We start from the raw sequence: 20334 nt of genomic DNA, 5'->3' as shown, positions 1-20334 counted from the left end.
CCACAGCTCACCAACCCCCTCACATGAGGAGCCGTCAGCCCTGCCCGCGTAGGCCGCACACCTCCAGCTCTCGTAGCGTCCGCCAAGGACTCAGAGCTCAGCGCCGGGACCAGCTGCGAATGTCGACTATGCGCCGCAGAGTCTGCCCCAGCACGAGGCTTGAATGATGTATAGGGATTGTCAGTATAAATGCAGGATTTTGGTCGGGCTACAGGGAGTTCAGCTACGGCGCGTCCTCCATGTTAGACCGCCAGGCCACGCCCCCGAAAGCAAATATTGTTAAACATTTTGTCTATACAAACATATTAAATATTTGACAATTTAAAAAAATAACATTCAATAAAATACATTTGATTATGACAGCAAACCTCAGGCTGTTATTCAGATTTGAAATGAAATGCATTTTAATTATTTGCTGATAGGACAGAAAAAAATAAGGCCACTGTCAATGCAACTCTCCAGGAGTGTAGCGATAATAATCATAAGCACAACTTGTGCAAACTAAACTCCTTATTCATGGATATAAGGTGTTTCTTCCTTTCTACAAGTAGCGATGAACAAACTAAAGGCCATATGTATCAAGCTAAATTGTGATCTCAAACGCTGAAATTCGCAGAATTTCCGCATTTGCGATCGCAATTTAGCAGTGCGCAATGTATCACGCAAAAACCCACTCGCAAAATAAGATATCGCAAAATTTCAGATTCCTTATTTTGCGAATGTATTAAAGGAATCGTAAATTGCGATTCCTTAAATGCAATGGAAGAAGCACAAAAAAAGTGCGATTCGGCCTTAAGGAATCGCAAATTACCACCAACATCAAGTTGGTGGTAATTTGCGTTTTTCTAAAAAAAAAAAAAACATTTTTAAATTTCCTCAGCCACATGGAATATAAATATCCCTGAAAGTTATGGTGAGCGTCTTCTCAAGCAATTTCCAAATTGATCAAGTAGGTAAAAGGCTTGAGGGTTTGATGGGCTGACTTCAAGTTCAGCTGGAGACATAGTCTTCCTACTTCTTCCTATCCATCTTCGTCCCTTTCTCTTCCTCCAATGCGTTTCTAAGAATCCTAAAATAATTTTATCAATAGGAGAGGGTGTCGGAGGAGAATTCTAGAAAATGCATTCGGCATGTCTCTTCATTGTCACCATCAGTAAATGGCACTTCCTTCAAGCTTCTTCAGCTGCAGTTTCTAAATAATCCTTCTGGCACTCATGCGCAGCTGAACGCTGGAAATACACAAGATGCACTAGGCAAAAGTGATCAGACCGTATCTGATCAAACAAAATTAAGGAGAGCTCTCCAAAATATAAAAACATCTCTTTTTGAGAAAATAATTGTTTGACCACCAAACAAACTTCTATAATAAGCTAATAAGTTAAAAAAAAAAAAACACCAGCAACTGCGGAAGACATGATTGAGATGTATCTAGGGCTACTGATTGTTATTTCTTTTCAATTTATTTAGAAACTGTTGATATGATCGCTCATAGAAGCAAAGACCTTGGCGCCGAAAGACAAAATGTTTATCAACAGGAAAGAATTAACTGTGTTAACTGGAAGAAAAATATGGAATGTTATTTCATCGAACACTATAGGCTACTGGACTAAACAATGCAAATCTAACTACCGCACACCTACATACAAGGATCCATGAACAAGTAATGGATATTCCCATTATCTGGAGACAGCACAGTGGTAGGAATATAATTGGAGGGAGAAAAAAAAAAACGTAGGAAAGTTCATTATACAGTAAATTCAATATATTACGAAATTATGATGATGAAAGCCGGCACACCACTAAATTATAATCAGATTCACTACTTCAACTAAAGATGGTGTGGACCCATCTTATATAAATAAAAAAAAAAAGTTTTCTTTTTGGATCCACAATACACAACCATTACAACGTTCATGTCTCGCCTAGCAACGCCGCGCTTGCGCTGCACGCCATGGCGAGAGATATTGTTGTGGGTTTCGCGCCCGAAGGGGGACAGGAGATGTGCACGCGCCCAGACAGGCGATGTGCACTTGTACGGCTCGCGGCGTTTTCAGGACAATGCGCGCATGGCGCGCTTTCACTTTCCCTCCCTCTCCCCCATGATCTCCTCCCCGTCACAAAGTCACTGCTTGTGTGAGGCACAGACTCCCCAATGTATCCTTCAGAATACAGCCTCAAACAGGACTCCAAGAGCAACTGAACGCATTAGATGGCTGTATATAAAGAAATGATTTTGCAAAATGAAATAAACTGCGACGATAGCTTCCATTTTGAAAGGTAGGCTGGTTAAAGTGCAGTTAATGTTCGGACTTGGTTCCTACTTTACTTGCCTTTAATAAATTACTCAGGTATACATTTTTCACTCACTATCTATAATTTGTTATCAGCAGATACGTGTATAACTTTATTTAACATTACTTATTATGGATTTAAAACGAACTACTTTCCCACAAAAGTTCAACTCTGGAGAAAAGACGAAAGTGCGTTCACTAAATTGGTGTATATTCATTCCTGATGATGTGCGCTTTATTCCTGCAGTGGTGCCAAGGACACAAAGCGCCCTCTCCCCAGGCACTCATCTCGCCGCCAGTGGCACACACTAATTGGAGGAGAGATTATATTTGCACAAACCCAGACTATAAATACTCTTTGTTGTTAAACACTGCGGAGGCACATGAGATAAGGACGCCGCGCCTTAGCAGGCCCACAGAAAGAGCACGGGGAGTAGCCCTCATTATTCCCCAGATTCTAATTAGCTCCATGAATAGGGGAGGGAGGGTGCTGGGTGACGCCGGCACCCTCATCCAGCCTCTTGGTAGGAGCAGGCAGAAAACACCTTCCAGCTCAGGGTTCAAAAAGGAATTGTTGCCATGCCTCAAAGAGCCCATGATCTTCGTCAATAATTTAGTGTCGCTAATAAAGGGCGATAAGTACCGATGTGACTCATGTGGAGAGGCTGGGTGCCGGAGGGATTCGAGGCAGATATGTCCATCACTTGAAGCAGCACATCTACAGAAGTCAGCTTTTTTGCATTAGAAAGGTAGAATTCTTTTTTGACATTTCTTCAATTGTATTCGGAATTTAATTCATGTAAATCGTTTTTCACCCAGTGTTCTTTTTATTTATTTTTAGAGTGTTTGTAAGGACGGAAAGCAATGGAATATAGTAATTAACAAGGTGCGTCACAGGCAGAAGCACACACCTGTTTTATACACATCATTTTAAGACTGAATAAGAGGAATTTTTCTCCCTTGCAAAAAAAAAAAAACCTTCAAGAACATTAAAAGGACTTTCTAGCTCAATGAAGCATATTAGGCATACACTGGTTCATGGTACTGTGACATTTGCACAACAGAATTTGCATTGGTTTGTTAAGTGGACACCAGGGCTTTAAGTGGAATGAAAAACCTGGGGCAATAGGTCTGGCATTTATAAGAGTTTGAGCTATTGGCATTGTAAATGACAATGCCTTTTATTTATGAGTTTGTTAATTATTAAAACAGTTAAATAAAAAGGATTGTCATTTACAATGCCAATAGCTTAAACTCTCGCAAATGCGAGACCTATTGCATTGCAAATGCTTGTTTTATAGTGGACTCGGGAACAGCTTTAAAACATTGCGGCACTCAGGTCATTAAGAAAAGACATTGTCTGGATTATAATGGCAACCTGGGCAGGAGAATATGTTGGGTGTACCAAGGGCCCACTAGGAGAGAGAAGCCAGGGCAGTTTGCCTCAGGACTCACACTTAAAGCGATATACTGCCACTGCTAATTTATCTATTACAAAAAAAGGCCATGCCTGATTTTGTGATGGATTAAAAATGGGGCAGGTAAAGTCAGCCCGCACTAGGTAGTGACCAAATTAATGTCCTGAAACACTTTTGGAGGCAACGCCAGCTTCTATTTCGAAAGAGGTGCTCCTGCTGCTGGAGAAACAGAGAGGGCCCCAACATGAAGTCGGGTAGCCAGGCCTCACAAACTCTTGACAACCGACAGCATCTAGCTGAAAAATCAATCCAAGGACTAGGATGAGGAGAAAAAACTGCTCCCCTGTTAGCCGGTTTCTGGGCAGATAAGGGCCACTCTATGGTACTAGGTGGGTCAGAGAAAGTGCAATGGCAGCACACTGTGCAGTCATGAAAAGCACCTCTACAAATTAATGCCAGCATCATACAGCTGAGAACAATGCCCTTACTCCCCTTGGCAATGGTCCTGCGCTCCTCTCACTACAGTCAGGTTGAAGAATGGTAAGCCACTAGGATGCCTTGGGCCCAGTCTGTCCAGACCTTCTTGAGAGCTCTGGGCAGGAGTGCTATCGTCGGGAAAGCATACACGAGTCCCGAGTTCCGCTTGAGGCAGAACACATTTCCAAGCGAGATCTACGCCTTGGAAACTCCAACACGCCAAAGTGCTGACTGTGCATTCTCAGGAGTGGCAAACAGATGGAGCCAAGATTCTCCCCAATCACATAACAGACCTTGCCACATCTCAGGATGTATTTGCCATAAGGCATATGCTAGGCGCCGATTGCTGAGTTTGTCCGCCATGGCATTCAATAAGCATGCCGGATTGTTCGCCACCAAGAAGATACCTTGGTGGTCCAGCCATTTCTAGAGGTACAAGGCCTCTTGGCACAGGGCCAGTGACCCCATACCACCCTGTTAGTTGCAGTACCATACGGCAGTGGGGTTATCAGTGAGCACCTGAACCAGCCTTCCCTTGATGGATGGTAGAAAGGCTTTCAGGGCCAAGAGGATGGCCCTCAGCTTTAGCAGACTGATATGGAGCCGGCACTCCACCAGAAACCAGAAGCCTCATCTCCACCTCTCCCAGATGGTTGCCCCATCCCAGAAGAGATCCATCGATCACCACTATCAGCTCTGGGAGGGGAAGGAAGAGGGTTTGCCACTGACCCAATCGTGCTCCAGTAATTACCACTGCACATCTTTTGCAGTCTCCTCCAAAATATGTAAGTAGTCGGAGAGGTCTCCTTTATGTTGGGCCCACTGTGACTTCAGATCCCACTGAAGAGCCCCAATGCTCGACTAGCAGGATGAAGGAGGACATTAGTACCAGCAGCCTCAGTTTCAAGGTCACTGAAATCCAGGACAGAGGCTGAGAGAGCAGGATCCTACGGGGAAAAAGGCACCAAACCGAACCATGTCCAGAAATGCTCGGATGAAAGGGAGCATCTGAGAAGGAGTTGGTGCGAATTTGGCACGTTGATAGTGAATCCTAAGTATGACAGAAGGTACTCTGGTGTCTGGAGGTGGTTGACGACTACCTGGGGCGAACCCGCCTACAACAGCCAGTCATGATGGTAGGGGATGACTGGCAAACCCAACCTTTGAAGGTGCGCTGCTACCAACGTCAACACTTTTGTGAACACCAGAGGGGCGCGGGTGAGAATAAAGGGGAACACAGAGAACTCTGCTCCTACCACAAAGGGCAGGTAGCGCTGATGGGCAGTCAGGACAGGAACGTGGAAACAGAAGTCCTGCAGGTCCAACTCTACCATCCAATCTCCAGGGTTGAAGGCAGGCAACACCTAGGCCAGGGTGACCATCTTGAATTTCTCACTGAGGAGGAAGAAGTAGAGAGGGCACAGATCTAGACCATGCCAAAGACCTCCAACCTTCTCGAGCACCAGAAAGGAGTGGGAATATAAACCACATCCTATTTCTGGCACAGGCACCCTCCCAATATCTCCTTTGGCCAAAGGGCTGGCACTTCCGGCCACAAAATTGAGAGATGGTCCTTGGTCAGTCCATGGGGGAACTGTGGAAGGTACGGCTGATGAAAAAGGAAGTGCAAGGAGTAGCCTTTGCGAACAATCTGGAGTACCCACCCTGTCTGATGTGTTTACCTGCTAAACTGGATGAAATTGGTGGATTCTGTCTCCCACCAGGTGCTTGAACTCTGCAAGGGTACACTAAAGGTGTTTGATAGGTGGGGCTCTGGTTGTTTACTGGGCAGCACACAGACCTTGGTCAAGAGGGAGATAGGCACCACAGTCTCTCCTGCAAAACATCTGGCTTCCCAGCTGGGGTGGGACAGGCTGGCGGTAGGGGATGCTGCAGCCGAATCAACAAAATCTATGTTAGAAGTGTTGCAGCTGATAAGCAGGGCCCAGAGTGCAGGCACACGCCCTGCTCTCCTTAAAACGTTCAAGGGCCAAGTCAGCGTTGTCTCCAAATAAGTAAGTCCCATTGAACGGCATGTCCATCAGGGAGGACTGGACGTCGCTTGAGAACACAGCAGAATGCAGCCACGCTTGACCTGGAAAGGCAACACTGGTGCCTGTAGCCTGTCTGAAAGTCATAGTGTCCAAGCCGCAACACATTGTGAACTTGGCTGCATCAGGACCATCCTGCATGGCCTCTGACAGAACAGGTTGAAGATCTTCAGAAACACAAAGGAGGACTTATGCCACAGAGTTTCATAGGACATGAGTGTAGTGGCCTAGTAATCAGGAAGCATTTATGGGCTAAAGGGCCAAACTTACAGAGGAAAAGAGGTGTTTCTCAAAAGTCTCCACTCACTTTGATTCTCTATCAGGTGGAGTGGTAGGGAAGTTGTTTGGGTTAGTCTGGCTGGTGGAGGCCTGCACCACAAGAGTCTCTGGAGACGGGTGCTGGGTCGCCTGGAGCAGGGCGATGACCATGAGCAATTTCCAGTAAACCGGGGGCCCAGTACAAGGTTTGGCTCAAAGTCAAGAAACTCAGACTCCCTACGCATGACCAAAGTGCTTCTCTGGCCATAGGAAAAGGGGAGAAAAGGTTCGACTCCGGAGAGGTGTCAAGAGTGGCATCTTGTAGACCCTCATACCAGTTTCACCAATATAGGATTAAGCTAACTCATCACCATGTTCATTATCCGAATCAGTGCCAAAAACAGAATGTAAAGAGCGTTGCCTGCCTGGTGGTAAAGAGAGTGAAGAAACCTCGATCGGATTTGAAATGGGGTCGGAAAGGACAATCGGGACTTCAGGTGGCAAAGTCAGCATCGGTGTGACTGGATTGAGAGTCGGTCCTGAAGCCGAAGGTGGAATCGGCAAAGAGGGTCGAGCTGACATGGAGGACAAATCCACTGGTGGTAACCCAGGTGGAGGCGCCACAGGAGTCGGTAGATAATCAAAGTGCCGGAGCATAGCTGAGCGAGATTCTTCAATTGGGCACGGCATGTCCGAGGGCCCCAGAAACTAGGGTTGTGCTGAAACCAGCCTCTAATCAGATCCAAAGTGAGGTGACTTCGGGAGCAAGAATGGGACTGCTGTCACGGACCAAGCACTGCATCGCAGGACCGCAAAGGGGGAGAACACTATGTTGACTTTGTTTTTAGTGCTTACCTGCGGATTAGGTTTGTGACGAAGACCTTCTCCTAGAATGGCTCTGGGAACATGGACATGATCGGAGTTCGGAGTGGGACTTGGAGCAATACGAGTGCTATGTCTTCTTGTGCCTGGCAACAAAGTTTCACCTCACGTACCCTGACAGCCTTCGGGTTCACGCGCAGTCCTCACAGGTCTTGAAGTCTACCACAGACACAGTTGGTGGGGATCTGTCACAGACATCTGCTTGTGACAGTCCTTAAAGGGCTTAAAACCGGTTGTCTTGGGAGGAGTGACATCCTTTGCACACTGATAGAAATGTGAAAAAATCTTACACAGGTAGTCAAAGAGGCAAAAGAGGAGACGAGCTATGGATCAGCATCTGAAGGCACTGAAAGAAAGGAAATTATTTCAGCGCTTGGAGTCCCTTCTGGAGTGGAACGGCGTCAGGGCGGATCAGGCCAGACTGTGGGGGCAGGGGTGGGGGAGGAGAGACAGATGTGAAGAGCTGCTTTTGTTACTGTGGGTCGATTTTGCAGCAGTGCCGCAAAATCGACCCCCAGTAACAAAATCAGCCCCCACTGCTACAAAACCGGCCCCACCATTTCAGCCTCCCTGGGAAACTCCAATTTTCCACTACGGTCAGTCAGGCCCTGGTGCAGAGCTGCATGGCACCAACTTCCGGCACGCAGAGGTACTACTCAAAAGTTTCCGGAACCGGTTTGATGCCTATAGAATATACAAAAAATGAGGAATCTGCAGCTAGAAGCCTATCAGTAAACTATGGTCAAGTCCTCTTGGTACAGTGTGAAAAACCGTTATCGCAGGCAACAGAGCTACAGTTCCAGGGCAGGAATTCAGACACTCGGTGAGGCAGGTTGCCACATCTAGAGTACAAGGCAACCTTTAGGTCATTAATCTTGTGTAGACCAACCAAGTGTCCACTAATGAAGAAAGGTTGCTTTATATACGGTCATCTGGTTGAAGATAAAAAAAAGGTTGCTAGTTATGGGCAACTATGTAGATTTTATGAGGTATGTGGAGCGCTTCTTTACAGCCTATGCTATAAATCAGCTCCCACCAACCATCAGTTTTTGAGTACCTCTTAAGCTCTACTATAGAAGATCCCTCAAAGGCCCTTTATTAGTGATAAGCAAGAAAGTACTAAGCTAACAGTGGTCACTAAAGAAGAGACCACCCTATTACTGTAGCACAAACAACTATTTGCCAAATGAGGCATAACAGTCTCTAGGCCTCAACCGATGTGCTATCCAGCCGTTCTAAAGCCCCAGGACTCCCCGTACCCTTACTCACCAGGCTGCTAGATCTGAAATCACCTGACAACAAAACAGAGAAGATATTGCTCTTACCACGTGCTGGAAAGGTTTGTGTCACTGCTTGATTTGCTTTTAGTTAGTTATCTTGCAAACAGCAGATTGGTCATGGCAACCAGGTGTACTGCACAACAACAACAACAAAGACACAGTGACAAATGGTCAGACCTCGACATCACTTCCCTTATGAAAAAATACCATAACATAAGAGAGTATAAAACAGTTGGCTCAATAAAACAAGCATTGGCATAGCCAATAGGTCTCGCATTTGGGACCTTATAAGTTTTTAGCTATGCAATCGTTGATGTTATTGCACCAAGGATATTGTGCTGCATAACTAAATACTTATAAGGTCCCAAAAGCTAGACCTATTGGCTATGCCAATGCTTGTTGATGGGGGAGGTGAAGGGGAGGCTGAATACGCATGGTGCGGTGCAGGGGAGCCAAGGAACCACTCTGTGCTGGGGAGCTCTGAAAGCATGGTGCCTTGGAAGAAAACTGAAAAAAGTGCTGTGCACACAGGGTTGTGCACAAGGATATATGATATTGGCAAATTATGCTTGTATATGTAGCCTTAACACAATTGATTAATGTGGTTAGCAAACATGTGCATTGCACATGTACACCAATGGTACAGCTTGGTTCATGCGCTGCAGTTTATTCTTCGTGCGCTTTTCAGTGCAGCAGATTCATTGTATGGGTAGAAATAACGTGCTTTATCTTGAGTGCCAGCCCCTTCCCTGAATAAGTGGAGTGCTCAGACCTGCAGAAAGTCTCTACAACCAGAGAAACTACTTTATACACTGATTCATTGTTTTCTATTCTCGCCTGAATTTACCATTGAAAACAAGGAAGCTGTGAAAAAACACTTGGAAAATGTTAGGACTATATTTCCAGCCTACTTCGTTTTTGTATAAATATATTTTACATCTAATTCCACCATTGATATGGTGGGTGCGGGGGCAGAGGGGTGGCTTAAGGGGGGTAATGGCGGTCCCATTATTTTAGAGGATAAAAAAAAATCAACAACAACAAAAACGTAAATGTTTGTGTACATAATTAAATTTACACTTATGGAAGGTAAAATAATGAAAAAACACAACTCAACACTTTGCCACCTACTGGATGAAAGAAGCTAAATGTAATTTCTGATTGCATCGAGAATTTGATACGAAAGTAGGGTCCAACAAGTTGGCCAGGGTATTCCAGTGTCTTAAACCTTCTGACAAACAGCGAACTTTGAGAGTGTTCTGAAATTTACTACGGGCTGTAAGCAATGGATGCTCGAAGAGCTCTTTCAGTAGGACGCTGCTCTAACACAGGTCTCTTAGGGCAAACCCCGTCCAACTTCTGCAAGTCAGCAGCTTTGTCACCTCAGTGAACGTTTTAGTCTGGGACTACAACCCCTTTAAACAAGCCGAGTAATGCAGTTACTAGTGAATACACACGACAGAAGCGCACAGCTTAGGAACATCTTAAACACAAGAAACTGGTAACCCAAGCTATGCAGACCCCCAACAACAATCATAATGCTGAAGCAGAGGTCAGCATTCACCGGCATTATCTTGGGTCCGTACAGCATTGATGCGGGCTACGAGACGGTTTGAGTCTCCCTTTCTCCCTGTGATTAATAAAAAAAAATCAATATAAATAAATGATAATCATTTGTTAAGAAAATAAAACTGGTAAATGGGAAACAAAATAATAAATGTACTATGCCTACCACAGTACAGGAAGCAGGAAGTGGTGGGATAAGGGAGGGGGTGGCAAATGGTGTGCACTTTCGCGGCCGATTTGATGTTCTCAGTGGCCGCGCGGCTCACTGAGAACATCAAAGCAGCCACGAAATGATCACACAGGCTGCCAAATGGTGCGCGCGCCCGGCGCACATTACCTGTAGTTGGCGGCCTGAAAGCACTAGTTTGCATTTTCAAATCCCCTGTTTACAAAAGCTCTTGCGAGAGCAGTGCTAAAGCGCTGGCTCAGGCGAGACCTAGAAATCTACTCTTGGATCATAGCTGGTTGGTAATATTTTCAGACAAAAAACAATGTGCTGCTGTGCGGAAATTAGATGTGTTATATGGTGTGGTTGTGCAACCTCACAGTGTAATACACCTACCAACCCCATTTAGGTCCAGTAGGTTTTGTCAGTAAAACCCTCAGCTCAACCTAGAGTAGCTGTGGCACTGTGCAGCAAGGCTTAGTACGAGGCAAAAGTGTTAAGCATTTAAATGCCACCAAACCAATGGAAGAAGTTGACAAAACACTCAAGGCATCAGACACCAAAAAAATAGGCTGTATTTTTATGAGAATTTAGACATTAGAACGAAACAGACACAATGGAGGGTTTCGGAGATATTGATTTTCCAAGCAATAATACATCCATCAATTTCACTCAACCGCAAACAAGCAATGGTAAAGTCAACAAATTGGTCGTTGACATGTCTCTCCAGGAGGGCTGAAATCATTCTCGTGGAACAGGCTCGATGTGTGCCTGGGAAGGCACAGGAGTTCTTAAGGTAATAACGTGCCAGCTTTGTAAAAGCTGCACATTGCAACAAGGTACATCAATTTTGACTTGAGATACAAGTCAGTCTTAATGAAACGAGTTGTTCGATACCCTAGTGAGTCCACTTTGGTTGCACCGTTCAGGAGGGAGCACAGCAGTGGGGACAGCATGAGCATGTAATCCTGTACTCACTAATTAGGCAACCAACACTTTCCACAGTTAAAACTGTGTTTTCGCGTGTTTACTGTTAGGACATGTAAACTACATGTCCTGCCTGTGTCACGTGTTGCACCCTGACTTGGTAGGCCTGCCAAAGGGGTAACTTAACACAGATGTATAGGGGATGCAGTAGCTTTGCCATTGCTTTTAATGACAAAGATGGGATATGAGTGTATGACTGCTCTGCCAATCATCAGTGGCAGACTGGGGGAAGCGTTTTACTTGAGGGGCCTCCAGGGGGGCACAAACAGTGCTGTAAGCCCTAGGTACCCTATACTAGCGACCTACAGATAAGATAGTCATTTTCCATTGAGGACATACACTTTAGGATCAGGGACTGGCACAGAGGTCTGGTTAACAGGCCTCATTGCACTCCGAGTAGAAAAACCAGCAGCATCAGTCGACAAACTTGGGGGGGGCACCCATACAAAAAGAGGCATTTCCTTACCGCTGCCATACATTTCCATTTTTGATATCATATGCCTGCAAAACACCTGGAACCAGGCAAACAAACTTGGGTTTACAAGGTTACGAAAGCTTCTGTAATCGCGCAACCATGATATCACCCCTGGATAAACCCAACAGAGGACTAACAACTTACATTTTGCCAAACAAGCACAGGAAAGGAAGAAAAAGGACACTAGCATCTAATAGGTGCTTCGGATGGCCTTACAAAACTGCTTTATTTCTCACACAATATTTATGAATTTTCTCACACATTTATGAATATCTAGCTGCACACTGCCTATAAAGCCCAAACAAACCTAAATTAATAAGATCATTTGTTACTTTACTTTTTCACAATCAAGCTCAAACAAACGCGTCGTCAAGGTCACAGGGGAAATTCATTTTAATCTAATGTGCAGCAATTCTGAGAATACTTTAATCCTGATTGAAGACAGGGTTTGAAATAACCCAGATGCCTAAATTCTGCAACCAATGAAAAGACTATTTGGGGGACACACCAACTTGACTCATTCAATAGCATGGGACTACCAGCATTAAACAGACTCTTTTCAAGTGATAATCCAATTACACTCAACTATCAAATTCAAGTTAGGTCATCTTAGATTATACATTTGTGTCAAATGACCTGGTGAACCAATTCGAAAGCTTTGAAATTGAAGACCACTTTGAAATCAACCACTTTCCACAAAAAGGATGCCTACTCCCAATTAGCAGGGCAAGCAAACGGTACTCAAAATCTAAAACAAATAAAATGAATGCTACAAGCATGGCAAAACTTTCAGTATGGAATAAAAACACTCCGCACCTAGCCTACCAATTTTCCATGGCAAATTCCTCCACAAAAGAGGTCCTCTCTACTCAAAACATTTGAATAAAATGTTAATAGTTTAGCTCAGTAAACCATTAAAACCTCTACAAGCCTCACAGATTAATACAGAATTTAGGAGACAAAACCAAATTATCCGGCACAATCTTGATTACCAAAGGCCTAAAAACAAGACAGTCTTGGCACCCTCGTATGTGGCAGATATTCGTACATCCCTAAGCAACCAGCAAGCTTACCTACCCAAACGAAACAAATAAAGATTATGCAATACGCAGACGACAGCTGTGTCTGATCAAACCGGGGTTGGTCTCAAAAAAATAATGTAGACCTTAGGAGAATACTCCTGCATTAACAATTTAGAGATCAGCCATGACCAGACAAAAATTGGCCACACTCGCAAGCCCCACAAATTCCTCCTACGTACAGAAACTTGCCAGAAAATCTTATAGCGAGTACATTCTTACATATACCTAGGAGTCCAATTTCAATCACATGGTTCTATAAAAGCACACTTTGTTTTTCTGCAAAATAAAAAAATCACCCTTAACATCAGTATTTCATAAACAACTCAGTAACATGGTCAGCCCCTTTAGGAACCTACTGTTAGAAAAAGAACAAAGATTCTGTCTTCATTAACTTATGGCCTGGGAGGCTACCGAGCCAATTTACTACCTGGTTTAAATAAAATACAATGCAATCCCTTCAGAGCCCGGTTTTGGTTGCTTCAGTCATCAATGCAAGAGCAAATCAATCTGAAATTCCTGCTCCGAGAGCAATACAGAACAGAATGCAGCAATCCTCAGATACTTGTTCAGGTTGAGGCAAGCTGTACATAGATCTATTAAAGATGTCTCAACGTGAGAATTTGAACCAACCTACTATGAAATAGTAAAAGCAACAGAATTGATTATATGCATAGCCACTGGGCCAGTTGAAATACTTTTACACATATGAAAATTTATTTTATAAAAACACTTGAAATTTGGGGAAAAAAAGGACACCAAAAAAAAAAAAATCAATAAAGCCAATAAACTTAGGCACGCCGGATAGAATGGTTAACACTCCAATAAATGGTTGTTCGCACAGAACACCTTGATCAGGCTTTTAGAGAGATATAGACTTTTATGTGCAGAACTTCTGATGCAGTGATTTCAGTCTTTATGTGCAGATCATAATTTAAAAAAACATCAGCGCTCCAGAACTATCGGTTAGGTCATGTTCATATCACCAAGACATGAATAAAATGAACAGACCTTTAATGCTGTTCCAGCCATACAAGCATCCTGACGTTTTCAAGAATTTGAAACATGATTAAGTCTAACCAACAAAAGTCATTACATGTAAAACATTTTCAATATCTGTATTTCTAATGGAGCACAGTCTGCACATCCAATTTTTGTTTGTTCTACAAACATACCTTTTGAAGAAAGTTGGGCTTTAATTTTGTCCAGCTCATTCTGAAAGACATCAGCAATATAAATGTGTAAATGGGAGCAACTTTGTAAACAATGTACAACTTTTCAACACCCACATAAAATTGACCACAGAACCAGATTCAGAACACATCAGAAATACATATGAAATTGTAATGTTCCTATACTGTCAATGAGTAACACAGTTGGACCTTTTGTCTATTTTAAGTCTTCTGTCAAGGACAGAGAGCCAACCTGATCTAGATGTTGGAAGCAAAATAGAATACTTTTTTTTTATAGATTATTCAATTTAGCACGCTGCTCAGTTTGCAGCAGCAGACTAACTTCAATGCATGGAAATGGTAAAACAATTACCATTTCAATAAAATTCAAAAAAGAAAGAGTAAAACACATAATGGATACCATTGTCAGATTGAAAAAATATTTACAGTAGTAAATGGAAGGGTAAATAGAGAAGCTTTGATGCAATCAAAAGAACATTGATGTGTATTCAAAAAATACTTTAAAATGTTTAGCAGTGACAATTCTTCAAAGAAGCACCACCTCAACTAAACCTGTACTGCTGATTTTAATCCTGATAAATTCAGCTTCCCTATAGAGCCCTGCTGACAGCATCTTCACAAGTCAATGGGTGTAGATCCTGCAACTGGATTTGCTTCAGAGAAACAGAAAGTGAGTAGTCTCATCCGACTATGGGCCTAATGATGGTGCATCCAGCTTGGCCTCTCCATTTTGCTGGACTTATCCATAAGTGAAAGATATTCATATTGGTGTGTATATATAGTTTATCAACATAAAGCCTTTAAGGTTATGGTAAGTGCGCCAAGGAAATACGGTGAAATATAGTAAGCTCAGCTTGCATTAATGATAGTAGATCCACTCTTAAAATGTGCACGAGTGTTTCCAAAATTAACAATTTGTTGCAATTTGAAATGCTCACACAATGCTCCTTTAAACACTAAATACCATTTTTCCACAGTGTCATTTAATTAGGCAAATTTTTTCAAGATACAGATAGATATATTGCCACAACTCTAATTATTCGTCGCCTGCTGCCGACAAACGAGAGCGGACCCAGAGATAAGTGCAGATTTTTCTAAATTTATTACCCGCAAACAAGTCTCGCCATAACGCGTTTCGGCAGTCGCCTGCCTTGATCACATGACAGTGTTTGGGTTTCTCTGTGCTACAATTAAAGTGCCAGTGCTACTACATTTCCCAATGGACATAGAAAAAATACTTATGATCAAACTTGTGTACTTTTCAACATTTACGTAATTGGTTGCCTCAATGCATGTTTTCCACTTAATTGTGACAATTCCATTTTCAAAAACACTTGTAAATTTCCCAAAAGCATTTTATACAACAAACGAGTATCCCTTCACTTCCACTTGGAAATTCATGGCATAAATACAATAAAAACCAATTGTTGAAATGTGCATGTTCCTAGTCCATTGTTTATCTAAAATCAAATCACCATAATACCATAAATCAAAACTGAAATTCTCCTAATATTTGTGCAAAATAGAAAAAACCTTAAAATATATCCCCAAAAAGTGCATATAGTTGTCATATCATTATAACATACAGTTTCTTAGGCACATACGCATACTATCCATTTATGTTGACATAATGTCTTTATCAATGTATTAGAAAAATATCAATATGGGTATGGTCATTGGGTGCAAATATTTGCATGTGCAAATGAGCAATATTGAATGGCGGGATTGATAAATTGATTCTACAATTGATTCCCATGGTTGTAAACATAGATATAAATATGTAATTAAATAAATAAATATATATATATATATATATATATATATATATATATATATATATATATATATATATATATATATACACATACATACATATATATATATACACATACAATATCTTAAATACAACTCAATCATAAAATTTCATCCATCAATAAAATATTCCATAAAATTTGCTATATATACAACCCATGTGCATAAAAACTATGATGAAAACGTCAAGTTTACTATAAAGAACTCATGTTTGTGCTATATTGCTGATAGGTTCATTGAAATCGAGTATATCCAAAGATCTAATTAGATTTTCATGTGGAGAGCAATACGATACATTTACGTTGTTATCAATTTGTTAAGAGGATATATATTATAAATAAGAGTTTCTTTAATTTAATGTGATTTCATTTGATTATATCAAATATTAGAAAAGGGTTTGCATGCACGATTATACTGATCATATATTGACAATTTCTTAGATACTGTATATGGGATCCTCACAAAAAAGTATAGAGATCCTCAGACGTATTGAGGCCCCCCGGATGCTTAGTATCTAACTCCAAAATGAAGTGTGTTTCTAATCTTCTTAATTTGGCTTCCCTGTTGCCTCCTCTCTTATCCAGTGGAATTGCATCCACCACATAATATTGCAAATGGGAGAGGTTACTCTCATGACATTCTTTAAAATGTCTGGCAACAGGATAGCTTGAGTCATTATTAATGATCGCTCGTGTGTTGCAAAATTCTCTTGTGAACCGCTAGTTTGGTACTCCCAATATATTTTCAACCACAACTGCACTCCAAAACATAGACCGCATATTCGGTCTTGCATGTTAAGTGCGGAGTGATAAGTCGGGGAACGTTGCTAAAAGCTGTACAATACTGTGTTTTATTGGTACCAAATTTGCATGCCCTGTAACTACTGCATTTAAAAAACCCTTTTCTAGCAGATAACCACGAGCCAGTATTATGATCCTCTGGATTGTTACAGACCAGAGCATCACCCATAGAAGCAGTCTTCCTATACGAAATTGATGGTTTCTTAGGCAGATTATGCCCTATAACTGGATCATCCAAAATTATGGGCCAGTTACGTCTCATTTCTCTTATCTGTCTTTCCTGCCTTGAAAATGATATAATGAGTCGTATAGGTTCATTCAGTGATCCCACTGATTTCTTTGATCTATTTTGATAAATTAATAGCTCCCCTCTGGGTTTTTCATTAGATTTCGCTATGGCTCCGTCTATTATCTTTCCCTTGTATCCTCTTTCCAGAAATCTAACTTTGCTCTCATTTTGTTTCTTTTGACATTCTGCTTCCCTGCTACAAATCCTTCTTATTCGTAGCATTTCCCCGTAGGGGATGCGGTCTATAAGATGGCGGGGATGTGCTCTGGATGCATGTAATAACGTATTGCCTGCCGTGTCTTTACGATATAAGGTAGTGCATATAACATCATCATTAATCTTAATTTCAACATCCAAAAAAGTGATACTTTCCTCACTGATATTTGAAGTGAACTTTAGATTTACATCATTCACATTTAGTTGGGCTATAAATTGTTCTGCGCTTTCTTCCGTTCCTCGCCAAATTATAAACAAAATCATCAATAAATCTCAGCCAACATATTATATTATCTTTGCAGGCGCTACCATATTGCTTTCTGAGGACCAACTCCTCCCACCAACCCATGAATAAACATGCATAGCTGGGGGAGAAGCTGGCCCCCATGGCTACGCCTTGCACCTGTTGATACATTTGATTCTTAAAAAGGAACAAATTATTGTTCAAACAAAATGTCAGCAAATCAATGATCATTCTATTGTGCTGCACAAACTGTATTGATCTGCGTGATAAAAAATATTCCATTGCTCTAATTCCATCCCCATTTTTTATACAGGTATATAATGAAGACACATCTAGTGCTATCATGCGATATCCTTTATGCCAGTGTATATTATTGATTTTCCTTAGGAAATCGATTGTATCCTGTACATACGACTCAAGGCCCTGGACATGTTCCCGAAAAAATAGTCAATATAACGTGACATCTTCTCAAAAGGCCCATCACAGGCCGAAATGATAGGTCTTCCAGGTGGTTTGTGCCTGTCTTTGTGAACTTTGGGGATGAAATAGATTTTCGGTATCATCGGATGTTCCTTTCTAAGATATTTATATTCATCAGGACTCAACATTCCTAGGTTTTTCCATGCCAGTCATTTTGTCATAAAGCAATCCAGAGTGGTTTTATATTTCAGGAAGGAGCTTTTTCTATAACACTCGGTATTACCTAATTGCCCCATGGCCTCAGTCATATATTCTTTTAGGGGCCAAAGGACAATGTTTCCACCCTTATCTGAGTTTCTTATGACCACTTCTTTGTCCTTCCGTAGTCTTTCCATCAATTGACCATACCTCCTTTCATGGTCTGAAATTTTACGTTTATATTTGTTAATTTCAATGTTAAATTTTTTGATTTGGGAGAATATATATATATATATATATATATCTATATCTCTGCCCTCCCTCCCCACATGCTCTCCTCCTCTTCAATGGTACGTCAGCTCCAGGATATGGGGTTCCCAGGGTCTGTAGAAGGCTCGGGAGTGGTGCCGTGTGCATGCCCCCATCCCTAAATAATAATAATATATATTGCCTCCCAGGACCTGGCCCATCCCAGGTGTTAAGAGTTGAAAAAAATATGTCGGCTGACATTTTTTTTTTTTTAGCAGCAATCCTGCAGGAGCGCGGCCAAATCACAGCAAAAAACTATTTTCTTTCAACATTTTGGCCGCTGTAGGGGCGGGTATCCTACCCTGTACCTTACATATCTTTTTTATAAACAAATTTTCAGGACAGGGGACTAAGAACCCAGGGTCCTGCAATTGCTGCTGCAAAATTCTCTTTCATATTGCGTTAGCCAATCAGAGTGCTCATTCCTGCAGGAGCAAGATGGCCAAAGGAGGAAAAAGCCCCCTATGCCAATCAGAACGCTCTATTTTTAGGTGTTGCCTAGTGACGCAGCACATGCGCTGCTCGCCTTGGCGAGATCTATTGTTGTCGGTTTCTTTTCGGAAGGGGGACAGGAGCTGTGCCCGCGTACAGCTCCCAGCGTTAGCACAAGGGCGTACCGCTCCCATCGCTCCCAGTGTTAGCACAAGGGATAGGAGATGGGCACGCGTAAGAAGCGAGGAGCTGCTGCTGCAGCCCGGGCACCGGAGGAGAGACCGGAGACAGGCGTGTGCTGCCGAGCGGGCGCCAGGGGATGGGTGGTGTGCTTCAGGGTGTAGGGGAGCTGCAGCGGGTATCTCAGCCTGAGGGTGTCCCCTTTAGTGTCCCAACAGCAGTGGCCGTGGGTGGTTGTGTTTGCGGTGCGCTTGTAGTCATTTGTGTACTACGCATACTATTACTAGTGTGCATGTATCCATCCTGCACGAGCGCCGCATCAGCTGTGACCCCCGCTCTGTGCATGTGGACACTGTGAATGTCCCTACGTGTGACCTTCACTTGTGTCTTTCTATGTGCATGCATCTGCTGTATATGCCCGGTGCATGTCAGCTGTACTCGCAGACTGAATGCGTGCCCATTTGTGACTATGCCCGCTGTGTGTGTATGTGTGCGCGCGTCATGTCGTGTATACTCTAAGTGTGTATTCTCTAAAGGAATGCATTTACTGTTGTAGGTGCAGTTTGTGTGTGCATTCACTTCGTCATCGGCTATGTAGGTATACTTTATGCATGCTGTATGTGTGCACCCTCTGTGAATGCCGTACGTGCAGCCTCCTGTGGGTTTAAGCGCCGTCTGCGCTGTCTGCATACCACAAGCATGATGTTTTGTACTGTGAGTTATCCGTAGACATACTGCATGTATGTCCCAAGTAGTATACAGGGTGATCTCAGTATGTTCTTTGCACCCTCCGTCCGTGCCTGTGTGCTGTCTCTATATTCGGTGTGATCGATCTCTAGGCCCATTGCGTGCGTGTTCGTACACAGTTCTCTGCTGCGCATGCACATGTGCTGTGTGTGCTCCATGTAAGATTGCACTGCACCCAGACTGTGGACACACTCTGTGAATGCTCGAAACCCAGCCTGCATATGTTCAACGTATATTTTGTTCCAGTACACTTGCGCGAAGCGCCAAAATGTAGCCTTTTTGCCGCTTCTCAGCGCCGAGTCCTTACAATCTTGTTACTAAGCGAGAATGTCGCTTTAGGGATGGAGAGGGTGACATCCCCCCGTTTTCACCCATTTATTTTATATTTAATGTTGGGCACCTTTGTCAGCTAGTAAATTGGGCAAACCTTGGCAGCTGAACATCGGTTCTATGTAAAGTATTATTGTACAGAAGACTGTCTCTTCATTTGACAGCTGCCGTAGTGTGTATCTGCACCGCGAGTGTCTGGTCAAACTCCACGTGTTAGGTGGTTTCAGTAAAGCA

General features: G+C 42.7%; 1 protein-coding gene across 1 annotated transcript in view; it reads right to left on the bottom strand.

Annotated features, from left to right (window-relative positions):
• The window catches only part of TRAIP (TRAF interacting protein), a 280748-nt gene that overhangs the window by 188165 nt on the left and 72249 nt on the right, over positions 1–20334 (bottom strand). Inside the window, exon 4 of the mRNA XM_085625058.1 lies at positions 14106–14145. Coding sequence (XP_085481184.1) covers positions 14106–14145 — 40 coding nt within the window. The remainder of the gene's footprint in view (positions 1–14105; positions 14146–20334) is intronic.

The sequence above is a fragment of the Triturus cristatus genome, chromosome 9 (genome assembly GCF_964204655.1).
Source record: "Triturus cristatus chromosome 9, aTriCri1.1, whole genome shotgun sequence".
Taxonomy (NCBI): domain Eukaryota; kingdom Metazoa; phylum Chordata; class Amphibia; order Caudata; family Salamandridae; genus Triturus; species Triturus cristatus.
Note: the sequence above shows the minus strand (reverse complement) of the source record. Positions and strands in the feature narration are given on the sequence as shown.